A 24,967-nucleotide genomic window follows, 5' to 3' on the forward strand; every position below is an offset into this window, starting at 1 on the left:
CCAGGGGGGAGCTCGCCCTCTTTCAGGCCCTGGGTCAAGAGGTGCAGGCCTGGGCCGCGCTGCGTCACACGGGGCTGTGGGGCGAGGGCGGCGGGGCGGAGGCACGGTGCCCGCCGGGCCCTGGCCGCCCGGTTCCCCCCGCAGGGCTGCGGGGACCGCCGCCCTCAGCCGCGGGGCAGGGGGCGGCGACGGCCGCCTGGGCGTTAGGAAACGACCGCCGCCGGCGCCGCTCGCCCCGCCTCCGCCCCCCGCGGGGCGGGCCCGCCGGGCCGCAGGGCCGCCCGCACCCTGCCGCCGGCACCGGCCCGGCCCCGGCGCGGCGAGGCGCGGAGCGGAGGCGGCCGCGGAAGATGGTGGCGCCGCCGCCCGCCCCCGCGGTGCCGGGTCCGCTGGCCGTGCTGGACCCCACAGGTGAGCCCCGGCGCCTGCCCCGCCGCAACTTTCCTGCCCCGCCGAGTGCGTGAGCCCCGGGCGGGAGAGCGGGAGAGCGGGAGAGCGGCAGCCGGCTGCGGGGCGGGGCGGGGCGGGACGGGCGGCAGGCGGGGGCTCTGCCCGGGCCGTGTCCCGCAGCGAGGGGCAGCGGGGCGTTTCAGCCCGGGGTTGCAGGCGTGGGTCGGGCTGCCTCTCTCGCTCAGGGAGGTGTTTAAAAACACCAATTTTTCTTCTGAGCTTTCCGCCGCGCTTAACGAGTCGCTGTGCTGATGGTTTAACATTAGAACGAATAGCTTTATACGGGACGTTAATAGAAAAATGAATGTACGAGGTCTCCGTACCCGCTCGATGCAAACGGCCAAGTCGCTGCGCTGCAGCAGGTGGAAATGTCGGCAGGGCGCGGAGCCGGCGTGGGCCAGGCCAGTGGCCGCCACGGCGGCTGGCAGCGACAGGCTCCTGGCCACTCGGCATCCCACCCGGGTGGCAGCGGGCTTCCTTTCCTCCTAGAAAGACTACTAATTTGGGGATTCGTTGCTGAAGCGGCGTGCTGCTTGCATTCACAGCGTGCGTCCTGAAAAATAGAGCCGGAGGCAAAAGAAAGGACAAATATTTCATTTTTCCAGTGAAATTCGTTGAAGTCAAGAAAACACAGAACTTACTGCTAGGAATTACTCTGTGTAGTGTCTGAAAGGATAAACAGAGACGTTGCTGTGTAGCGAAGGATTGTAACAGCCAGTTAAAAATGTATTAGATCTTAATTTTTGTCTTAAATTTGGAGGAAAAATGGTATCGGTGTTGAAAAGGTAGCAGTGGAAGATGTGCTGTAACTTAAGAATGTTTTCAGGTAATCGGCGGAAAAAGAAGAATCTGTATGCTAGCTTTAAACTGGTGATTAGCTGCTCATTAAATTATTTATTAGTGAAACAGTTGCTGCCAAAGCAATGAAGTCATAGTGATACTGCATGATATCACTTACTATAGCCATACTACATAGTGTCAAAGAAGGGTTTGTGGGTTTTGGTTTGTTTGTTTGTTTTTTTTTTAAATAGAATTGTAAAAGAGCGCAGCAATGTTTCCTATGGTCTTGAATATATAACACACTCACGGATTCTTCCTCAGCAAATTTGTAATAAAGATAAGAGACGGGCCTGATAAAAGCTGCTATCTTGTGGCTTGAAACGAATGCTGTTGCATCCGGCTTAATTAGTTCAGCACTCTGGACAAGTCAAGCATTTAATCAGAAAAGGGAAGGTAATCACCGATAGCAGGTGTGAATCTCTCTTTTAAGCATCTCAGTCCATCGCATTTAATTTTGGGAGGCAATGTAGGATTAGTTCAATTTCACCGGCATAAACAATTTTTTTAAATACACAATGAAAACCATAGCCAAGGGAGAGATGGCATTGAAGTCAGCACTGCAGTAATTAAAAATTATTAATTTAGCTCCAGAGATCTTCCCTTAAATATTTTCTCAATAGCAGCAAAGCAACGGATACCTTTGGTACTATACTCCTCTGTCTATGGTGAATTTCTGCTTAAATTATCTTATTATATATGGTTAATGCCACTCTCTGAAACATGTCACAATTTTTAGTAGTATTCATTAGGTAATAAAAATGCACTGTTTTTTCTGCTGCAAAACTTTCCTCCCTTAGCTTGTCTCATATTAGGATGCTAATGTACATTGGGCTGGGGTGTTTCCATTTAGATCACCTTAACTAGATCAAAGAGGAAGGTATGAAAGTGTGTGGTGCTAATATTCAGCAAATGTGATTGTGATCCCAGCAGACTGCTACATCCCGCAGCGATTCTTTCCTTGTCAAAAATCATTCCATGCTTTTTAATAGACTTTATGATGCCTGGAGCTGGATTTTAAAAGGAGCAGTGAAGTTAGCAAAGTATAGTTGCCTTGGTCTAAATGTAGACTTTTTTTGAGTTAAATTCCAGATCATATGCAAGTTTTCCAGAGTTGGGAGATGCTGTTTCACTGTATTCTTTCTTTCCCTTGCCCACTGGACGTGTTCCATACCATAGACATGTTTCATCGTATATTTGTTTGTTTTCCTTTTAAACTCACCCTTTGCCTCATTCGAATCCAGACCCTACCATTCACCAACAGATCTACCACTTTGCATTCGACCACCAATCTGATCTATACCCTCCCCACAAAACCATTCATTTTCCATAGTCTTCTTCCAAATTGAATTTATCCCCCGGCCATCGTGAACAGACCATTGTAAATATAATTTTGTTTTCTGCAACTGATGAACGGACAAAAGATTTTGCTGAGTCCAGCAGAGCTTGGTCTTCAGCAGACACTTTTTCTTTTCACTCTCTGGAGGATGATCTTAATTTCTCTCCTCACGGGCCTCTCTCTGTCCCAAGGTGACAGCAGCCTCATGTCTCTCCTCCTTGTCCTGATGGCGCTCTCTTTCCCTCCATTGGGGTAGCAGGGCTGAGTGGCTCAAGCAGGTACTTTGCCTGACAGACGTTTAGCAAGCAAAGCAGGGAGTGTTTCTGGGACTGCTCCTTTTCATGCACAATTTAAGTCAATGCCAGGCGGAGCACAAGCCATGGTGTGGAAGCAGCATTACCTCTCTAATTTATCTCCCAGCTTTTATTGTAGTGCCCATTGCTGCAGTATCAAAACTCAGTTAATACTTTGCTGGCCAAAACTGCTGAAGAATATTGTCAGTAGAAGGTAATAACATGTTCACACCCTCTGTTGACCCTGGCCTCAAGGTAATGCTAATAAGGACATGATGAGAAGATTTCTTTCTACACGCTTGATTTTTGGTATGCTAGAGATATGAATTTGAAGCTGAAACTAAATTGGAGTAAGGTCCAGACTAAGAGTTTTATGTTCACTGAATCGTTGTTAAAGAAGCTAAAGGGGATAAATGTCAAAATTATTCTGAGAGTCACTTCAGTATTAAAAAAATTGTAAAGTCAATAGCCTACATTAACTGTTTCCTGCACTACAGGAACGTTGGTGTTGGAAGAAAATTCAACCTAGAAATAGCGACAGCAACATTTCCTCTGCTCTTAATTTAACTGCTGTTCTTGTATACGGTCAGCCTTCGGTCCAAGCCCTGCTACAGACAGCATCAGGGAAGAAGGCTGGGCCAGCCCCTCTGTCTGTGCTGTGGACAGGGCTCCTGAGGGAACAGTCTGGCATTGGGGTTTGGCTGGTAGCTACGTTAAAAACAGATCCAAAAAACTGTATGGCAACGGCTACAAACACCAGTAAACAAAGACTCGAAAAATCTCAGGAGCCAACATGACCAAAATAGCAGAAGGGAGCTGACAGTAGGAACCCTTTGCAGCTGTAGCCTTTTTCGTCTGAAGATACTATGCTGCTTTACGAATATTACTTGGGTCTCACAATATGCTGGTGACTTATATACATGTAATTATACACTTTGATAGATACAGCAAAGATTTTTATTGATGTGACTAAGGAAACCCAGACAGACAGAGCAGAAACCAATTTAGACCTAATTTCTGCCCATTTTCTCTGAGCACGTGGCAGTCTTTGAGAACAAGGGCTTGCATCAGTCTCTGCTCCAGAAGGGGCCTTGCTGCGCTCCTGCCTGTAAGTCATCTCCACTAAGGGTCCAGTTTATAGCTAACTACACATAGTTATGAGAGTTTCCCAACTGGAGTGCGAAAAAGAAGAGATATGATTGAATATTTGTATCTGATTTGAGATGTAGCTGGTAATAGATCAACAAATGTGAGGATTGAAGGGTATCACATACATAAATTGATTACGCTTTCTGGCACATACACATGTTGAAGTTAAAATGTAGTTCAGTCTGAAAAATGACCCTACAAATAATGACATTCTTTTCTGTTTTATCTCACTAAATCTACATCCGATTTACTACAGTTACAAATAAGAGCATGCTTTTCCTAAGACATTTTCCAGCAAACTCAGTCTGGGTAATCAAACTAATGTCTTTCTTTTTTGCACATCATTATTGCTAACCAGAACTCTGGAGGACAGGTTGGACACTTAGTTTATCTCCATGCAATCTGATTAACCTTTACCAGTAAAGTGTTACTTTGAGAAAAATGTGGAGGCTTGTCTCCTCAGGCACTTTTTGTAAAAGCAGACATTCAGTGGTTTCAGAAGCACTTGGCTGAGGAGTGTCTGTCCCGTTGACTTTCTGAAGGTTTGTGTTTCTACATCCCTTTAGAGTATGTCTACATTGCAGCTGCAGTTTCATAACAGTGGATATGAGCACACATACCCAAGCCACCTTTCATCTAGTTGTCTTGGCTATCATAAAACCATGCACTACTTCAGGTGGGAAGGCACCTCAGGAAGTTGCTAGTCCAACCTTCTGCTCAAAGGAGTGACAACTATGAGGTCAGACCACGTTGCCCAGGGCTTTTTCTGGTTGGATCTTAAAACCTCCAAGGATGGACACAGCACAAAATGCTTAACTGTCCTAATGTTGAAATTTTTTCTCCTTATGCCCAGTCTGAAACACTTCTTGTGTTTCAGTTTATGTCCACTGTCTTTTGTCCTCCTGCCGTGCACCACTGTGAAAAGCCTGAGCCTCTCCTCTTGACAACCACTTCGTAGGCACTGGAAGACTGCTACTAGCCCTGCTAAAAGCCATCTCATCTCTATGCTGAGCAAGCCCTGTTCCCTCAGCCTCTTCTCATACAGCGACCTTCCTTGGGGTCCTCTGTTGAAATCACTGCAGTTAGTTGATGTATTTCCTGTCTGGGGGCCCAAAACTGGATGTGATATTATATGTGATCTAAAAAGTGCTGAATAGAGGGGCATAGTTACTCCTCTGATCTACTGATGATGCTCCTGTTAATACAGCTCAGGATGCTGTTGGCCTTCTTTGCTGCCAGGGCACACTGCTGGTTCATGTTTGGCTCATTGTCTACCAACACGCCTGGGTCCTTTTCAGCAGAGCTGCTCCCCAGCCTGGCAGTCCCCAGCTTGTATCATTGCAAGGTGTTATTCCTTCCTTTGCTCAGGACTTTGCATCTGTCTGTTGGATTCTGTAAGGTTTCTGCTGGCCCAGTCTTCCAGCCTGCCTAGATCCCTTTGAATGGCAGCCCTGCCCTCCAGGGTACCGACTGGCCCCCCAGTTTTGTGTCGTCTGCCAGCTTGATGAGCAGACACGCTACCACTTTCTCTAAATCATTGATGAATACATTAAATGGGACAGGTCCCAAGACAGACCCCCACACTACTCCACTTGTTACTGGCCTCCAGGTAGAGTACAATCCATGAACCACACCCTCTGAACACATGAGATTATGAGTTTATACGAGAATTATGATGATGAGTTTTTATAAGGTTATGAGAATGTTGTGGGATACCACGTTAAAAACCTTGCTAGGTTTGAGGTAGAAGACATCCACTGCTCCACAAGTCCAGTCATTTTGTCATAGCAGGCAGTCGATTTGGTCAGACATGATTCGCCTCTGGTAAATCCATGCAGACTGTTGCCAGTCACCTTTTCCTTATGTGCCCAGGAATGTCCTACAAGAGGATTTGCTCCATATTTTTGGTCCCAGCCTCCCAGGAACCAAAGTGAGGTTGATTGGCCTGTAATTCCCCGAATCATCGTTTTGGCCTTTTTTAAAGATAGGTGGAGCATTTGTCTTTCTTCAGTTATTGGGGATTCCCCAATCTCCATGACTTTTCAAAGATGACAGAGTGCAGCAAAGACATCAGATATCTTTAAGAATCTGGTAGATGATACATTGAATGAATCATTTTAGTTTATGGGAAGGGAAACTGATTTGTGGAGTTACAAGTCTGAAGTCTGCTTTCCCCTCTTGTCCACGTGAACTGCTTTCATTGAAAGAACTGCCTTTAACCCCATGCACTTGGTGAACAACTGATTGACCATGAAGAACCTCTCCATTTCCATGTCCCCAGTGACCCTCCATGGTTTAACAGGGAATTGCCAGAGGCAGACAGCTGGGGCACAGGCCGGAGGAGAGATGTCTGGAGAGTCTTATGAATTATTTCTTGATCTGTAGCAGAAAGACTTTGTACGTGCAGGTGAAAGAGACTTGTGTAAGCTCAATAGATGATGTTTGCCTTCAGTACAGTTGCTTGCATTTCATACTAAAAGACTGGCCTCATTTTGGCTGGTTGTTCTACTGGAGATATGTCAGAAAACACAGATTTTTATTATAAATGCATTTATTTATTCATTGAAATTATTTGACTTGGTTTGCAAACATCAGTAATCTAGCCTGGCTTTTGAACTGTAAACATTTAACTTGAGTTACCTGACTTTAAATTGGCCACATAACTCAAATGACTCATTGCGAATGGCTTCTGCTTGCTTTTTGACTTTCCTGCGCTTCCCCTGCTCTTGCTTACAGCAGCGCCATCGTGCCTCACCCTCCGAGCCTGACCCGCGCAAGGCGGCCTTCCCCTCTCACCCACCCGCCCCTGGCGAGGGCTGTTGCCTCCAGTACTCAGTGCGACGCCACGGCCCCTGCCTCACCCCGCGACTGGGCGCGCAGGCAGCTTCGTGAGGCCGCGGAGGAGGCGATGTGCAATGTGGAGAGGTTGTGCTGACGCTGGAGTCCGTGCTGCCCCGTCGCAGCCTCGGGTAGCACGGCACCGCGCGGCCCAGCGCTGCCGGGGTGATCCTGCACGCTCTCGCCTTGCCTTTCAAAGCACAAAAGACCACAGTTTGGTTCATTTGGGTGCCTTTTGTTAGTGAGGGTCATGTATCGAGTGCTGGTTTTAAATGTCTTACATCAGTCTGTGCTGTGGGCTGGGGCTGTGATTTTAGTAGCCTGTGGTTGCGGCTCTGATACGCCACCGCAATAACAAGATTAAGTGTCTTGAAGCAGGCTGAAAGCAGTAGATGAGCCTGCCATTTTTCACTTTTGGGTATCTGAATCCAAATCCCAGTGAGACTGAATGTATTTCACTGAGCAGCTACTGCTTAAAAATGTAGTCCCATATATCATTACCTGATGACCTATATTACAGCTTTGCTTCAGAGATGCAGATTGGTTTGCTTGTCCTAGTAAATATGAAGAGCACATTCATTTTCATGATAGCATGCAGAGCTTCTGCTAATCTTGTTTAAAATACAAATTTTTATGTTCTGTCCAGGCAGAGTCAAATTGGCACTTCACGTAGGTAAGCGTTTCAGGCCTGCAGGATCTGACTTATGGATGTGAGCAACACTTAATTATAAACGTTACTGAAGACAAGGCATAATTATCATTGTCACTGACTTTCAGTTCAGCTTAATAAAAACTCGTCTCATGCACGTACCCAATGTGTGCGCATTAAGCTACGCTGAGCTCTAGCTGACTCTGTGGTTTTTCATTCCTTCTGTTGTCTGCTAGCTCTTTTCCTTAGTGGGAGAACAACAGTGGGTTAATAACAGAAAAGATTAACAAAAGAAAATCTTCCGTTACTTTGTATTTATTCTGCCACTATTGCAATGAAAAGCTCTCTTTTTTTTTTTCCTCCCCACTCCCTACAGGACAATTTGCAAAAAGGAAGAAGACTTCGCTTTGGTTCACAGTCTCTCTGCTGGTAGTGTCTGTTTTCATACTGACCATAGGTCTGGCAGCTACCACAAGAACAGAAAATGTTACCGTGGGAGGCTACTACCCAGGCATCGTTGTGAGTAAAGAAACCTATTTTAGATTATTGGCTACGATCAGATAGAATGATAGAATCATAGAATCGTCAAGGTTGGAAAAGACCCTTAAGATCATCGAGTCCAACCGTTAACCTAACACTGCCAAGTAAATAAGATGATAAATTATTATCATCAGCTGGATACGGGAAGCTCTGATTAATTAAGAAAAAAAAACAAAGAAAGAAAGAAAGAAAATTCAGTCCTGTTGCATTTCACAGGAGAGAGATACTCCTTTGTTTTAATCTAGTTCTAGTGTGTGATGAGGTAGGGGGTAAACCCTGTTTTTCTGAAGTGCCCCAGAGGGGAGGCTGTTAGGGGGCAGAAGGGGGCCAAGGCCGCACTGCACAGCAGTACGCTGGGCTCGGGGGCCTGTGTGAGAACCTGTGCTTGACTTCCCACTGATCTCTGTTAAACCTGGGCATAGAAGTGACTGGACAGTAGGCATGGGAGAGATTTAAATGACCTTTTTGAGGTTGACTACATTGATGGCAGAAAGAGCCACTCCGCTCTCATGTCTGTGTGCCAGGGTCCATCACAGGGAAAGCCCTGTGCATGGGCATAGGGAAGCTTCTCCCTGGAGCCTGCCTAACACCTTCTTGTGCAGTCTTGCTGTCAGTCCTCTTGTACAAGGTCCCCTTCCGAAATCCTTAGACCTGTTTTCACCTTGGGAACAGACCGCTTAAGCACGTTCCTGCACGGGGCACAAGGTTTGAGTTGTGTCTGCTTTGCCCTGTGGTGCCTCTGTGACTTCTGGGGAGGGGTAGCCCTGCCAGGCCCTTGCTGGTTCAACCTCATGGCTCTTTCTGATCTTGGAAGAAGAGGTTGGTCATATCCAAAAGGGTGGAAACCCCTGGAGCCAGAAAGTTTTTTGAGATACCTGGGCTGAGTTTTAAAAAGGCGGAGTATGGGCAGCAAATAGAGAAAGGCCCGTCTGCCTCATTTGGTCTCCCCAAGCCAGCCAAGAGGAGGCAGAGGGTGCAAGGTGAAGAAACAAACTCATGTACTTAGAGTTAGGCACCTGCTTAGGTACGTATTTCCACCACTACCAAAATGTGTTGTAAGGTACCATTATTTCTTGTTCTCTATGGAATGAAATGCCCAGAGAAGAGGGATTACGTATCCTTTAGTACTGTGCATACATTTTGCATTGCCATTAATAATTTGTGAGTTAGAACTGTTCCTCCTAAGCAAGTCCTCTTACATCTTAGTGTCATGCTGAGAACAGGTCTTTCAGAAAGATAATTTGGGGATAATGATCCATAAGGAGTGGTGTTTTAAAAATAGAACAAAAAGTAGTTCCAAGAATAAAACCTTAAAAGAATGAATTTTCCTTTCATTAAGCTAAAATAGATAGATTAATACTGATAAAGGTCTCTTCTTCTTCTGTAATTTGAATTAACATATTTTAGAAGACCATATTAGCCACATTCATTCCCTTGAAAGAAGTTTCATTTTTAAACTGTTGTCTTTACTAAGTGTAATAAGTAATAAACCCATGTGCACAAGCCAGTTTATTTCAGCATTTAGTTTCTTTTAGCAATAACACAATGTCTATTCATTCAGCTGAAAAATATAATCTACTAAAATATTTTTTTTTAAATCTTGGAGTTGTTAATAACCAGATAGAATAGCTAGAATTTATCAGAACACTTTGAAAACAAAACTTTTTATTAATAATTTTCCCCCTCAAAAGATTGTTGGAGCTAAATAATTTTCATAAAATTCAGAATTCTTTTTGTGCACATGTGATGGATTATTGAAGTAACTGAGAAAGAGTGATGGGCAATTGTCAGTGTAAACTTCATTAATACACTAAATATCCCAGGCATTTAGCAAGAGTTAGAGGTGCTACTCAAACCGTGCATGATACCTTGCCAAAAGGCTGGTCAGAGGTGTAGGACAGCACTGCTCTGTTCCTGCCTCATTGCCAGAGGTTACTGACTCCAGTGCAGCATCGACCGGTGGACTATGGGGTGGCCTCTCCTCCGCCTTGGCGCAAAGTCAGCCACCTCTTTCAAAATGAGCTGAATAACCCTCAAAAGGTGCTTCTCTTCTCTGCTGACAGTAGAGGGAGCTTAGAAAACCAACATAACACTGATCCCAAACTTCTAGATACCTAAAGCTAGGTGAGTGAATCCGACAGTACGTATTTAACTGTTGGGCTCAAAGAAAAGAAAGATTATGAGGACAGACAGTGTTAATTACAATTAAAAATAAAGTCTAGTTCTCATAGAATTCAGTAGTAAAATATTAACTTCAGAGCTGGTAGGTGAGATCTAAATCTCCAGTGACCTTAGGTAAGGGGTTTTGGTCTTAAAAACTGTGCAGAAATAGTCCCTATCTTGCAAACAGCTACAAATCTGAATAAGACTATCCACTTGCACAGATTTACTTGCATCTAGAAGCATTTGCGGAGCAGGGCTTTAGGGCTAGATCCATAATATAATTTATAATATTATAATATAATAAGCTTCTGCTTAGTTCCCATTGGCTGCAAGAAGAGATAGGTGCCTTAATTTCTCTGCATATGTGGTCGCTTGTCATTTGTTTTGGAAAAAGCTTTTTTCTAAATACATCTTTATAGTGGTAGGTATTACCTGCATTTATGCATCCAAAGTAATTTAACTTAAAATATTTTTGTGTGTAGATGAGTTAGTATAACGTGCCACTTTGGAAGGTATCTGCATTTAGTAGATTACTGCTTGATCATCAGTTTGGGTTTAGGGCTGTCTTTGTGGAATGGGCTGCAAAGCCAGAGTTGGAGCTTTTTCAACCTCACTTCCTTATAAATATTGTTTATAGTTAAATATTTAATGTCACTTCTCTATGGCTACTGCTTGTATTATTTTCATTTGCTATTTTTATAATCTTTCAACCAGGAGTCTTACAGGGTCCAATTGTCCCAGTCACCATACTGCCCTGGACTCCCAGACTTCCCAACCCAAATAGCCTATTGTCTAAACAGACAAGGAAAGCAACGCGTGTGACCCTAAACCAATCTCAGCAATCCCGTGGCTTAGATTGTGATCTCTATCTATGGTTCTGCTCCCTCTGATTTAATTGCTATTGTTCCATATTTGCTCATTTTTTGTCCTCATGGATAATATTACTCTGTTCTGTGTCCGCTGCATCAGCCATAAATGGGGCTTTATGGATTGTCCCAGTTGGGATGAAAAATGGGGCTTGGAACCAGGTGTCATTTTGATGTAGCTATCTTAATTTACAAAGTTGCTGTCCCCTGAACAGAGTGTCCTTGCTCACGGTTCCAAGTCTCTCTCCTATTCAGCTGTCAGCATGGATGCACTTGCGCACCCTTTCTTTTCAAAGACTCTGCTTTTAGTCCTTGTGCCTCCCTTTCACATAAATCTTCCCAAAGCACTCAAGAGCAAATCTCCTTTCCCTACATTTGCTTTCTTGAGAGGGAGTGACGGATTCCTGTTGTGATACTGAGTGAGTAAAGGGCTTGCAGGAGATTTGCTTTCTGCTGTGAGCGGTTGTGCATAACAGCAAGTTCACGGGCATTGCTCAAGCCCTTGGCTGGGACACATAGTCCTTAAAAACTTAACTTATGCTTGGAGGAGAGGCTCTGAAGCAGATTCAGAGACCTCGTTCCAGGAAGGGGCTTAGATTCCTTAGCAGAAATGTCATGCCCTGTCCATGGGGTGGGTTGGGTGGGAGCTGAGGGGGTGACTGGGGGTGTGCCTGGGCAGGGAGGAGCGTCAGCCCGAGTGGAGAGGGGAGCAAGGAGCATGGAAGCAATGGGGGATTGAGGCTGAGGTGAGCGCAGGACAGTGTGCGGCCAAGGAAGGCAAGGAGGGAGCTCTATTGAAAGAGCCTGTTGACACCTGCACTCCAGCTCTGGCTGCTTCTCAGTCTATGGCCAGCTACTTTTCAGGAGTGTGGCACCTAGGAGACCCCTTTTCTCCAAGCCCACGTGAGCCCAGTGGGAGTCCTGACTCCAGGAAGGTCTGATGAAAGGCTGGTCTCACCTGTTGCTGCTTTACCTCATGTTAACCACAAATCCAAGGAGTTTCTACCTCTCCAGACCTTCCTGGGCCCATCATAAGGAGGGGGCTTTTTCTGCCAGCCTGGTGTTGAAGCAGCACTGGTAGGAACAGTAAGGCCGGCTTACTCCAGCGTCCCTTCCTCCTCTCTGTCTCTCCTGTGGCTGTTGGTGCTGCAGCTGTACCATGTTGAAACCAGCTGTACTGGTCCTTTTGGCAGTTTAGCAAGAACTTTTTCTGGGATGTGTGATAGTGTTTAGTCATTAAAATTAAACAAACCCAACCCTAAGGGTTTGAACTTGGGTCTCTTGTGTGGCAGCAACGCATCCATTTTTTTTCAGGAAAACCATTTGTCTGCGGTTGCCTAAAGCTTTGCAATTTTCCAAAATAATGATATATGGGCTAAATGTAAGTGTTCGTTTCTCCTACTTCGCTTAATTTTTGCTTTATGCTGTGTAAAACTATACGTGACTATGGTAACAGTAGCCAGGTTAGAAGCGTATGTCTGTACAGGCTTCATTTACTACATGACAAGTTTTGCTCTGACATATCAAAGAACTGCAGTTCTGGTCATTCCCCATTACATTATGTGATTTATGTCCAGCAGTAACTTCCACCCTCTCCCCTGACCTACCCCAGTTAGCCCGTCTGTATGATACATCAGCTCAGATATCGCTGTAATGCTTTGGTATGTTGACCAAATAAGCTGACCTCATGTGTTTCTGTTGGTTTTGTTCTTTGCCTTAGCTTGGCTTTGGATCTTTCCTAGGGATTGTTGGCATCCACCTGGTAGAGAACAGAAGACAAATGGTAAGCAACAGCCCTTTTCGTTTTCATTTTTTCGTATCAGAATGTCTTAAAAACATGAAAAGCAGGGCTTTCTAGTTAACTTAAAACTGCTGCATCTGCCTCAAAATGTTAGTCATTTGTTTCACCATTTCTGAGAAGTTTCAGAGAAGCATGAACTGGCCAGTGACTGTGCAGGGCAAGGGATGGTTTCACTGCTGACAGAAGCAGCCTGCTTTTTTTTACTGAATTACTTTTCTGCTGGTTTAGTGAGTTGAATTGACCCAGGGCTGGGTCAGATGAGTGCCAGAGCTTGGCCAGGACCATGTAGCTGGGAAAAGGATGGGGAGAGAGACAAAGTGCATGGGTCGTGCCAGTTTGGGCAGCAATGAGCCACACGATCAGCTCAGCCGTAACAGGTGATCTCATCGTGCGCAAGAAGCTTAAGGCAGGAACACTTTCCTGAAACTATATGTTTTTTAAAAAAGAAAAAAAAAAAAACAGAGCTCTTGCTATAAAGATTCCCTGGCTAGATCAGACAGGGTCTGACGACACTGTGTGGTTTGTTTTTAGATTTAGCTTAGCTTTACAAACCCCTTGCTTTTATTTATGTGAGGAAATCATAGAAAGTCCTTGGGGCATCTGGGTAAAGGAAAGTGTCTAGGACTGGATTTGTGGAAAGTCTTACACTTTCCTTGCTCTTGGCAAAAAATGGCAGTGTCTTGGTTGAATAACAGCGTGTCCAATGTGCACTTTACAGTAGACTGATTATAGCCAAGCATCATGAAATATGATTAATTCCATAATGCAGAGCCTTCACTGGTATAAATCAAGAGCGGTGTTATGCTCAGAGGAGGAAATGATGGATTTACTTTGCTTTTTACTAACAAGTAACTACTTTACTTATAAGTAGTCTTGTCATGATTTCCTGTTTTCTTCTTCGTAAATGCAGTCTTGTTGTCACTATTTGTAGGCAAACTTCTTTCGTAATATCACATTTTTTGCATTGCCTTTAAGTTTCAGTGATATATTTGGAAGTATTCCCCTGCTTTTAACTTTTGTTTCTAGCTGGGTTTCCCAAAGGAATGAGATTTATAAAGCCATGATGTTTGTCTGCACCTTTCTCTGTTCCCCATTCCATTTTTTGAATGTGTTGACCAATTTCAGGCAAATTCAGCAGGGAGGCAGAGATTTCAAAGGTGTGCAATTCTTTCAAGTTTTATGAAAATTCACAGGTGGGTAGAGGAGAGAGTTATGAATTAGTTCCTCCATGGTAGTAAAGGCTGCAAAGTCAGCTCACCTCTTATTAAACACTAGAGAATCCAAATGGGACATGACCTGTGAGACCCAAATCTGCAGCAGGCCAGGCCTCGTTAAACAAAACAGCTTATTTGTTTTTAAGAACTATTGCCCCTGATTTCTACATCAGAGGCCAGGATGAACAGCAGGTTCCAAGTTGCAGACTCAATGATGGGCAGATGAAAATAGCTTTGTCTTCCACAGCATTCATGCTACTTTACTAACAGGCTTAACATTTTAGGGTGTTTTTATCTTTCAGTTTTCCTCTAATCTGCCTCTTAGTTTTCCATCGCTTCTGTCCTTAGCAGAAAGTAAAATGGCTGAAAAAGATGTACGGTGGATAAGCAGCAGTTAAACCATGTAATACTCAACGTATTGTGCCATTTACACAAGGACTGTGGAGAAATAAGCATCCAGTATGTTTGGTATTAGTGCCTGTTTGCATTGCCCAGCATGGAACAAGGAAAACTGCTTTCCGCTAATAACACTTAGTGATGATCTGGCTGTTGAAAGATTGGGTTTCTGGGGAACAGACCAATAAAATAACTAGAAAGTTTAATTATGCTTCTTGCCTTGAGTACCATCCACATTGGGCTAAGCCTTTTAACACTGTCTTTACTAAGGCTGAGCTGCTTGTTTTCAAACGTTAGGGAAATGAGACTGAAACGGTTTATGTTGTACTACAACTGAGGGTAGTAAGTATTCCCTGGGGTGTAACTGAGTATATTTGATTGAAAGGGTTTAGAGCAGCTTTAACAAATTTGCAGCCATCAATAAGATTGTGAAGACTTATATAGGCAAAGAGCTGTAACAGAAATGTCATATTCCTGTAACTAAAAATTCTATGCATTGCAGCAGGACAAAAGGGGGTGGGAAGGAAAAGAAATTGTTTACTCATTTGCTTCTGTTTTAACTGGGCTTCCTTTGAGCAGTTACTGCAGTATAATTTGAGTTCAACCCAGTGTAGCTCTGACAATTGTCTGGCCCTTGTAATGACTCAATACTTCATTTTTGTTTTTTTAAATTGAACATGAATGTAGATTCAATTACACTAGGAAAAAAAATCGATTTTAAATTGACCTTTTCTCCATAAATCTATTTCTCTTTTTGTCTTGAAGTTCTATTTCCTTGTGACCTATCCTCTGTAAGTCTAGATTTATTCATGGTTGATGAAATGCTAAGTGCAATATGAAATACGTAATGGTTAGCAGAACTAGTCCAGCAAATATCCAGCACTCAATAAATGTGAGCACGGGGTTTGGGAAAGAACGAAAGCACAGTTTGGCAGAATGGACAATGGTTTGTTCTTAAAACACAACATTAATTATATTGCACCTCTTTGACCTCGTTCTTGGCATCCCAGGGCCCACAGTGGGAGTTCAATGTGCTGACCAAGGTATAACCCTTAATTCAAAGGAACTGCTGCTTGCAGAAGCAGGCTCTGCCTCATTGACTAGCATTTCACTTCAACTCTTAGCATTCGTGCTTGGCTCTGCTATGCAGAACTTGGCACCAGCGGAGCAAAATTTCCCTTTGACTCAAGGTTTACACTGATTTGGGATGTTTCTAACTGGCAAACAGCAGAAATGGAGGAATAATGTGTTACTGTCCCTTCTTGCCTCTCTTGCCCCCTGCAAAGCAGATCATGGATCGAAGAACAGGGTATAGCTGTAAGATGTTTTGTTCCAAAGGCACACTTAGTCCAGCTGAATGGGTGGAAAATATGATACTGCTCAAATCAAATGGATTTGATTGTAAGACATGAAGTGTCCTTGCTTGTTTGCTTGCTTGCCATCTCTTCACATTACAGTACAAAGTATTTCCAATTAGAAAATGAGATGCTGAAGTTGCATACAGAGGTGGGGAAGGCTGGATGCGCGGGGGGTTCATGGCAGCAGAGCTGAGCTGAGAGCAGTAAGTAGTGCTGAGGGAGTGCTGTAAAAGGTTTCTCCTCAGATGAATGTGGAGGTGGCATGAGCTAGCACCCAGAAATGAAGTGCTCTCTAAATGTGCAATGTCGATAAGACACCATGCGTGTTGTTTTAGCTAACCCGATGGATATACCAAGCACTGGCTCACAGTTTCCACTCACACATCTTTCCAATGCCAGTCTCACCAAGCCGTACTGTTCACAAGGCTGAAAATGAGCATGCTGAAACTGTGTTGCCTGCAGGAGTGATGGGAGATGCAAGGGCACCGTAATAACCGTCAGGGTTTTGAACATTTGCAATATCACAGTGCTGCCTGCGAGAGCTCTTGGTAGGGTCATGGGAGTCACCCCGACAACAGCGCAGCTACAGCAGAAAGCAGCAAAGGCAGGAGGGGGGTGGGAGGAGGTATGGGAGCATAAAGGACACACAGAGGACGGGGAAGGGTCAGAGAAGCAGGAGTGACCCCTCCGGAGGTGTGAGTTAGTGCAAACCTCGGTACTACTTACGATGAAGACAGTTGTCTGCAGCAGGTCTGAGCCCTGAATTAATCCATTGCTGAGTCTTGCTTGTTTTTTCGTCATGCTAACACAGTTAATTTTCTTGCTGATATGTCTAGGACATATTCGGATATAAATCTAATGCTCAGCTGGCTCAACCTGGTCCTTGACTTGTTCAGAGAGATGGTTGTAGTGATTTTCGCTGAGGAGACGTTGCTTCTGGCAAAAGTGGAATTTGAAGACACGGGAGAGGTTAAAACATGGAGCTCTGCACACAAAGAGAAAAGGCAAAGCTATTTCTTCAGAGTTCTCAAGGGATGCTAAGTTTAGGTGCCTTAATATGCTTGCTTCCCCATCTCTGTCAACAATAATTAGATTTCAAATTAAGTGCTGAAAAGAAACTATATCAGAAGTTGGAGAAACAAAGCGATAATTTTCTGTTCTGGTTTTAGTTGATAGACTTCCATGACAGTGCATGTGTTCCTACCCTGTGTTGAGATGTATGTGAGGTAGTATTTCAGTATTATCTCTGACTATTTTCTTGCCACTAGAATTTGCGCCTGTTTCAGAAAAAAAGCTTTTTTAAGGGAGTTACATATGTGAGCCATTTTTCAGAATTATGAGCCAAACTTCTTTCGCTTTTCAAACCCGATATATCTTGTAAATCGATTATGTCCATCAGAAAATGCCCACTGCACATTTTGTGTAAAGGTGGTGGTTATTAATATGTACACCAAAAAAAGATACTGATATGGGACCTACTCTGCTCCGTTCAAACGTGCTGTGCCTCATCTACTTTTTCATGCAAATCGAATATCCTGGAAGAAACTGGCTTTAGTTCAGCTTTTGATCAAAGATGCTAATTGCTGATAGATTCCATATCACATATGAAGCTAATTAAAGCAGCTTGTTTACATAAAGAGAAAACTCATTACAATTCTGTAGATCTCCTGAGACTATCTTTGATGTTCCTGCATGAATAAATGGAAGAAGTCTTTATTGTAGTGCAGGGGAAATGCGGATAATGTAAAGGCAATCATCGTCATTACCAAGGTATTATTTCTCCATTGAACTCAAGCTTCAGAGAAAGTCAACAGCACTTCTTTTTTTCAGTGATTATTTTTTGTGTGCTCATATGTCACATAGTTCAGGGAAAAACAATTAATGCTGATATAAAAATGATAATAATGGAACAAATTCGCAATCATCCTTGTCTTGTTTAGCACCTTTAAAATGATTAAAACTGAAAAGACCTATTACTATCTTTTCAGTCATAAATGCATGCTAGATTTTGTGGTGTGATCTAACTGCGCATTTCAGAAACAGACAAGGAGATTTATATAAAGATACAGATTGACACTGACACTTGTATGAGCTCAAGCATGGCTCTTCTTTAGGTATCTGCATTCCTTTTGAAATATAACAACATCTTAGCTGATAAGATCAAGCAGCTTATTCTTTGAGAGCATCTTCCTCTCTGATGCCTAGCTGTTAGACCCCTGTAATGTGGTGCCCTTTGGAGGCATCCCGTTCTCTCCTTAGGTTCTGGAAAGAGCCTTGAAGGGTGATTTTGTCTAGACTCTGGAGTTTCAGATAACTAAAGTGTGGAAAGAAGAATCCCATATTAAGTGACAATTATATTTCTCTTCTATAATATTGAGGAGATTACAAAAGACATCGTAGTATAACTGCCCAGTTTTCGGTTTAGCATAGAGCAGCCTATGTATAGACTGTCCAGTCTCCTTTTATGCTATAAACATGGTGCAGTCTTGGGTATTAGCTGCCTTATTTGGCAGGAATCAGCTTTGTGACCCCTTTTTAATCCTTTTGGGGAAGGATTTTGAATGTGGTCTATCCATGGTAGGTCTGGGAAATCTGTGTTACTCCTTGTAATGCAGGAGAATATTCAGCAAAGTCATGGGTAGAAGCAAGACAAATAACTGGAGATGTTTTGAAGGCTCACTTATTTCAGCTGAAGAGGGGGAGGACAGGTGTGTATCTGTGGGTATGAAAGCACCATCCAAGTGAAGGCAAGTGAAATTAAAAGAAGAAATTTTTATGGGCAATAAAAATGTAAAGAGTTGAAAAGTTGTTTATAATTTATTTTAGTTAGTATAATATTATGAGAGACATCTTGCTGTTATTAGTATGATGTATTCCATGAATGAAGGACCAAGTAAAATGTTTGGGATTTTTTTTTAATGCAATTCTTTGACCTTGTGCACTTAAAATGAGGATTTCCAATTTGTAATAAATATCTACTGACACAAAGAGGCCTTCCTTTCTCCTCTCCCCTCCTTTCTTCCTTCCTCTATCTTGCCGACTCCTTCTTCTCCTCTTCCTTGCCCCAGCCAAAAATAGCTTCCACTGGATTAGTGAGTTAAAAGGTTCATAGCCAAGTGAGCATCAGACATAGCGAAAGTAACTGCTGGGGCTGCATGGCTGAGAGTAGAGAAGAGTCTGTGGGAGGAGGGAACAGGACTTGTCCCTTTTGCTAGGAATAAAGGGTTATATCAGCTCACTATGCCGTGAAACCATCATCTAAGTGCTGTCAGTGAGTTAAATGCCTGAAGTTAAATAGTATAAATTTCCCCACAGTGTCTTGAGAACTTTGAAGTTCAGGGACTCAAAGACAAAAATAGATGCTCTCACTGTGTGGATTATCAAAGGAAGACTGGGGCGTGTTTCAGCTCTTCTCTGCCTAGTCCCTTACGGATCAGCATTTCGTGTCATGTATCTACGGGTCCATGCTTTCAGATTTTACCAGTACAGATTCATCAGCTAGTCATGCAAATATTTATTTATATGTAAATATTATAATACATAAATGTACTATGATATTATAACCATATAATATATAACATGTAATAAATGTTCACATATATATATATATGTATTTACAGCTGACGTGCTGGCAAATACCGGGCATAATGACAAAAACGTCTATGCCACTATGCCACTGACACTATGTCTTTATTGTGCAAAATGCTATTTGCACTCTTTATAGATGTGTCTGCCAGGATGGTTTAGCTAGTAAAGCTGTAACGGGAAGTACAGTCAGGTCTGTAGTAATCTCTCTGTTCCATCATCAGGGCTGTGTCTGTCTGACGTACCTAGAGAGATGCCACCAAGCACGTCCAGCTGCAGCCTGCCTAGCACAGTAGTTCTTTCCCTCTCATACAACCCTAAATTGGTCTGTTGGTTGTACCAGTCCCAGGTCTTACCCCAGGTTCCCCAGCTTGTGACCCAACACAGCATCAGCTCAGTCTCAGATAAGAAACTACCATGCTTTCACTGTTATCATTGGTAGAAAGAAATGGAAAATGTATTAAAAAGGGAAAAATTTAGGAAAGAGAGACTTTGGCTTCTATTTGGAGAGCTTTCTTTGCAATCGGAATGGCTTCGGTTTGCTTCTGGAAGCTTAAATTCTATAAAAACAGAAGGAAGATACATACATACATACATATATATACACGTATGAATATATGCATGCACCAGCACACTTTATTTTTGACACTCCAATGTTTAAAGGCTGGCACTGTTCTTTTGAGTCAGAGACTCAAGCCACCAATTCAGTTTAAATCCTCCCATCTTATTAAGTAGAAGTCTTTTGGGATGTGGTTCCTTTAAGATCTGTGTTTGGAAACAACACACAGCATTAAGTGCATAACAGGACACTTTTTAACTGCCAGTTTGTTTTCTTGTGCTGTGTATGTAATGAAAGCATTACTGTCACACAGCTGAAAACAAAAGTAAACTTTATGACCCATGAAATGTGTTTGTGGAACACAAAGAAATCAATTACTCTCCCTAGCAAGCAGGAGCAGGGGATGAAAAGTCTTGGTGAGGAATCTGGGGTAAGTGCTCGTGTGCAAGGTGGAGAAGGTGAGGTGGGGTGTGCCCTATGAAAAGGCATCCCCTTTCCCTCCCCTTTTTCCCCTTTCTGAAGAATGCGATCTAATTAAATGGATGAGTATCCCTGTTGGCCAGATACAATCTTACACACTCTGGAGGTAGAACTTCACTACATGAAAGCTTGTAATTTAATTGTAATGCATTTCTGATAAAGAGTGTGTGTGTGTTTCTTGAGAAACCACGCTCACACAATGCAGTCACTGTAACGTGAAAGAGGATTTGTAAAGACGTGAACAGACGTTGGTATAAAAAAGTTCCTGCTGCTAAGACAGTGTCAGCTGTGGTAGTCTTGATCTGTGTCAATTCTACCATTTTTTACCAGGAAGCATAAACTTTTATGACACATGGTATGCTATTTATTTCTGGTTTATTGTTCTCATACTGCTCCGAACAGCTGCCTCTGTGTAAGTGATGAAATGAGCTTGTTCCATTTTAATCAATAAAAGAGCATCCATGAAAGGAAGTATGTGATGGATTCCTCTAATGTCAGCACTGCTGATGAGGGAATCTAAATTTGTTTCATATCGTCCCCTTTCCTTTTAAGGCTCTATTTAGTTTTTGCTTCTTGACTGTATTTGTTATCCTTAAATTTGTAATCGTTTTTAACCATTCTTAGATGTGCTCTTGTTGATGTTTGCAAGGGGAAATTCTTACCAGTTTGAAGTGCTTACTGGACTAAGGCTTGCTTAGGCTGGTTCCCAAACCATTAGCATTTCTCCAGCTGTGAAATCCAGATGATTTTTTTTTTTTTCTTCTCTGTATAACATCACTCCATCAAATCCCAGGCATCCTTCTCTCCTTCCACATTACTCCCCTCCCTCCCTTGCAAGTCCCAGGCAAGTGACTGAAGGAAAGTACTGAAGTGAAGAGAAAGCAAATATCAGAGCAGCCAACATCAAAGGAATGAAAGAAGTATTGACAAGATGTTGGGTTTGGCAGCACAGATACTTCCTCATCTAGGCTCCCTTTATAGCCAGTGGAAAAAAAGACAGATACCATCAGAAGGTAATTCATCCCATTCTACAGTAGGTGTAGAAGGTATCTGGAAGTGTCTGGCTCTCCGTTGACTGCAGAGGAGCACAGGTAACCACATGAGACAAATACTTCTATTTTAAGTAGCTGGAGTTACGTATGATGAAATCTACCCCTTTGCAGAATTTACTTAGCAGCCTCACCACTTACAAAACACCACTCTTGGTATCACCGAGCAGCATGGTTAAGAACTACCACTTCAGTTTGGATGGAGCACCGCAACATTCCCCTTTCAGAAAGACATATTGAGGCTTCACGCCCTGTACTTCTACTGAGCAGAGCCTAGCTGATTCCTGAATACAGGCCCATCTGCTTTGTGAAGGCATGCTGTTCCCGTTTTTGCTATCCCCCAGTCTATACTTATATCTGCACAAATGAATCAAGTCATGAGGGTATAATACCAAATGCTCCAATAATTTCAGTCTCAAAAGTCATCTGGAATCAGTTCATGTGATTTGCCATAGAATACGGCAACACACCCCTATGAAATAAAAAGCTAAAAACTATACAGATGTAAAAAGATGAAAAAAGCTCCTTGCCAAAACACAGCTCTTGAAACAAAGTAATAATGTGGGGGTGCCAACTCTGATTCTGAAAGTGGCTTTGGAATAGGGAGGCAAGGACTCGCAAAGCCAGGAGAAGACGGGCAGAGAGCAGCGTTGCCTGTAAAAGCACACTACATCTGAACCGCCCTGGGAAGCCTCAGTGCCCCTCTACCTACCAGTAAGGAGCTGAAACAGGAGGAAGGGGTTTGATGATACAGTCAGCAGCCTATTTAATGGGCTGAAAGAAAACTAGAGCAGCTATTTAAACAAATCTCTTTAAAAGCAGCTAAAACATGGGTGGAGCAGAGCATATGTGTTGCACCTGCTTAAGCTGGAGAGGGTCAATCATTGGGGTGGCTGTATCAGCTCAGACTAGGGAGAAAAGACAGCAGTGCTGTTTGAACGAGGTGAGTGAAGCTGAGGTGTGATGCTGCTAGAAGGAAATCAGTAACTGGGTGGTAATGGTTATTGGGATATGAACAGGGGTCCTCAGGTGCTGTGGGGGCTTAAAGAGCACCAATAACACAAGTAACTCTGCCCCAGGAAATTAAAAAAAAAGGGACTTTTTTAGGTTGCCTTCCATTTCTTGTCTTGGAAAATGTGAACGAAGTACAGTTCAGTCTTTCTTCCAGCAGTGTTTTAGTAATATCTGCTGGATTCCGGTAGCTGGAACTCTCCCAGGGGACCTGGCAGTGCATCATCAGTGGTGACAATTTTAACTGAGTCAAGACAAGCATTTACTCATCAGTGAATGAATTATCTTGAATTTAATATGTGTTTATTTACACATATATCAAATTCATTCTCTGATTGCAGTGTAACAGTGGCTCCAGTCTTGAAGTCTAAGTGCACAGAAACTGCTTGATATAGGTTATTTCATTCAGTAGGTAGGTCATTATAGTAAAGGTTTGCTCATAAAATAATTTGAAATAATTTCCTGGCTGTTTTAGGTCTGGTTTTGTAGCTAATATTAGATTATGAGAGAAGAAAGAATATATTCATCAGGTAACCCTTCTCAATAACTTTGTTTCATGTTTCATAATGGCTATTGATTTAATTCTCTCCATTCTTTCATTGCTTGAAGATAAAAATACAGGAAAATTCATCTTTATTTCATATAGCATCTTTCACAGAAACAGTATCTTCAAAGGCTTTAGCAGGTTAGAAGAAAAGACAAGATAAATTACAGAAAGAGTGGTGCAAAGAGGATTAGTACAAATTAAGGATTAATGGTCAGGAGGGCATTTCTAGAGGGTGAAATCAACTAGACGCCTAGACCAGGGAACTGTCAGAGTTAACAAACAAGGTTTTATTTGGACAGTAAAATGTTGAGGCAAAATGTTTCCATGCCACTTTTCTAGATGACAAGTTGCAAAAGAGTTAAGCTGCTGTACTCAACACCTGTGAGAACGGCACAGCCGCTGCTGGCTGGCAGGGAGCGGGGAAGGAGGATGGGAGAGATGCTCTGCGTGGGTGGCTGGGGAAGCCTTGTGAGGAGCTAATTAACAACAAGGGTACTAAGGGGCAGTTTTGAACCATGGGCTTTCATGTCCTAAAGAGAAATGGCAAGCAAAGATGGCTGCTTGGGAGTGGCTGATGCATCTAGGGTGACACCATTATGTCCCTATTAGACAAGGCAGTAGGTGAAGAGACTGTAAAGGAGTGTTTCACAATTTTTAAATAAAAATGAGAATTTAAGACTAATAGAGGCAGGGACATGGTAATGAACATGCTGATGGATGCAGAAGTCATAATAGATGGACGCTTCTGGAACAGGATGCTGGATTATGAGAACTATTAAGAAAGCCAAAGGTGATGGAGGAAGAAGTTGAGATGGGTTTTCCTGTGCTTCTCCTCAAGAAAATATTTGTTTTGAAAAGATGTAGCAAAATGAGACTGAACCAAAGCCAGTTAAATATTTAGGTAGTCAAAGCTTGCAGGGAAATTTGCTGGGAAGAAATCATTGAGCGTGTTTGGAGGTATCCATAGCAGAGTATCTGCAGCAGAGAATCCAGCGCTAATACTAGAAACAGAGGGAAAAGCGGAGAGCATCAATACTGCCCATTGAGTCAGGTAAGCCTATTTGTAAATGTGTATAGACAACTATGTGATATTATGTATTTAGGGAGAACACTATATGGACACCTGTTAATTTGCAGAGCTCCCTCAAGCCTCAGGTACTGAGAGGAGCATGCAGCCTGCTGGTCACCATCTCATGCTTCCCACCAGGCAGCGTGGCACTGCTGCCTCTCCCCTGCCCACGAGAGCCTAAGCGCTGGATATTGTGTGGTGTTGGGTTGCTCAGCTGTGCCCGGTGAGAGATGTCCCAGAGCCTGGAGAGACAATGGCCTGCGTGGCAGCCAGCACAAGCGATATCATTATGTACGTTCCTCCGCGGCAGCTTGGCTGTGAGCCTCCTCCTGGCCTGGGACCCAGCACACCTACCACACGGTCCTGGGCATGTGTCGGTACGAGCAGATGCTCATTTCCCCCATCTCTCTAACTGTCGCGTAAATGGCGTAAATAAAGTTCCCAGTAACTCAAGAAGTCTGTTTACCTGACCAGTAAAGAAACAGTCCCTGTCCTAAAGATGTCCATGTGTGCCTGGAGGAGGAGGAGTGAGGAGGCTCGGATGCCTGTGCTCCCTTTCGTGTCTTGCTCAGCTGTGCTGATGAGCCCTCTGGGGCTGCAGGAGGGCTGGGACTGTTCAGTTGCCCTGCGGCACATTTCCTGACCATGGGCACTGCTGTGGTCCCTTGCCCTTGTGAGTAGCCTAACTGATGAACTGTCTGCAAAAGTTGAGCATCAACACCACTGGAAGAGACAAAGAGAAAGCAATATGCGTTAACTGTGCCTACATATGAT

At 43.4% G+C, this 24,967-nt stretch overlaps 1 protein-coding gene across 1 annotated transcript in view; it reads left to right on the forward strand.

Moving 5' to 3' along the window:
• Positions 1–350: 350 nt before the first annotated feature.
• TMEM255B (transmembrane protein 255B) overlaps positions 351–24,967 on the forward strand; it is a gene marked incomplete at its 5' end in the record, with an annotated part of 75,954 nt that continues 51,337 nt past the window's right edge. Inside the window, 3 exons of the mRNA XM_082304251.1 lie at positions 351–411; positions 7,932–8,074; positions 12,845–12,907. Coding sequence (XP_082160377.1) covers positions 351–411; positions 7,932–8,074; positions 12,845–12,907 — 267 coding nt within the window. The remainder of the gene's footprint in view (positions 412–7,931; positions 8,075–12,844; positions 12,908–24,967) is intronic.

The sequence above is a fragment of the Platalea leucorodia genome, assembly GCF_965183815.1.
Source record: "Platalea leucorodia genome assembly, chromosome: 2".
Lineage (NCBI taxonomy): Eukaryota > Metazoa > Chordata > Aves > Pelecaniformes > Threskiornithidae > Platalea > Platalea leucorodia.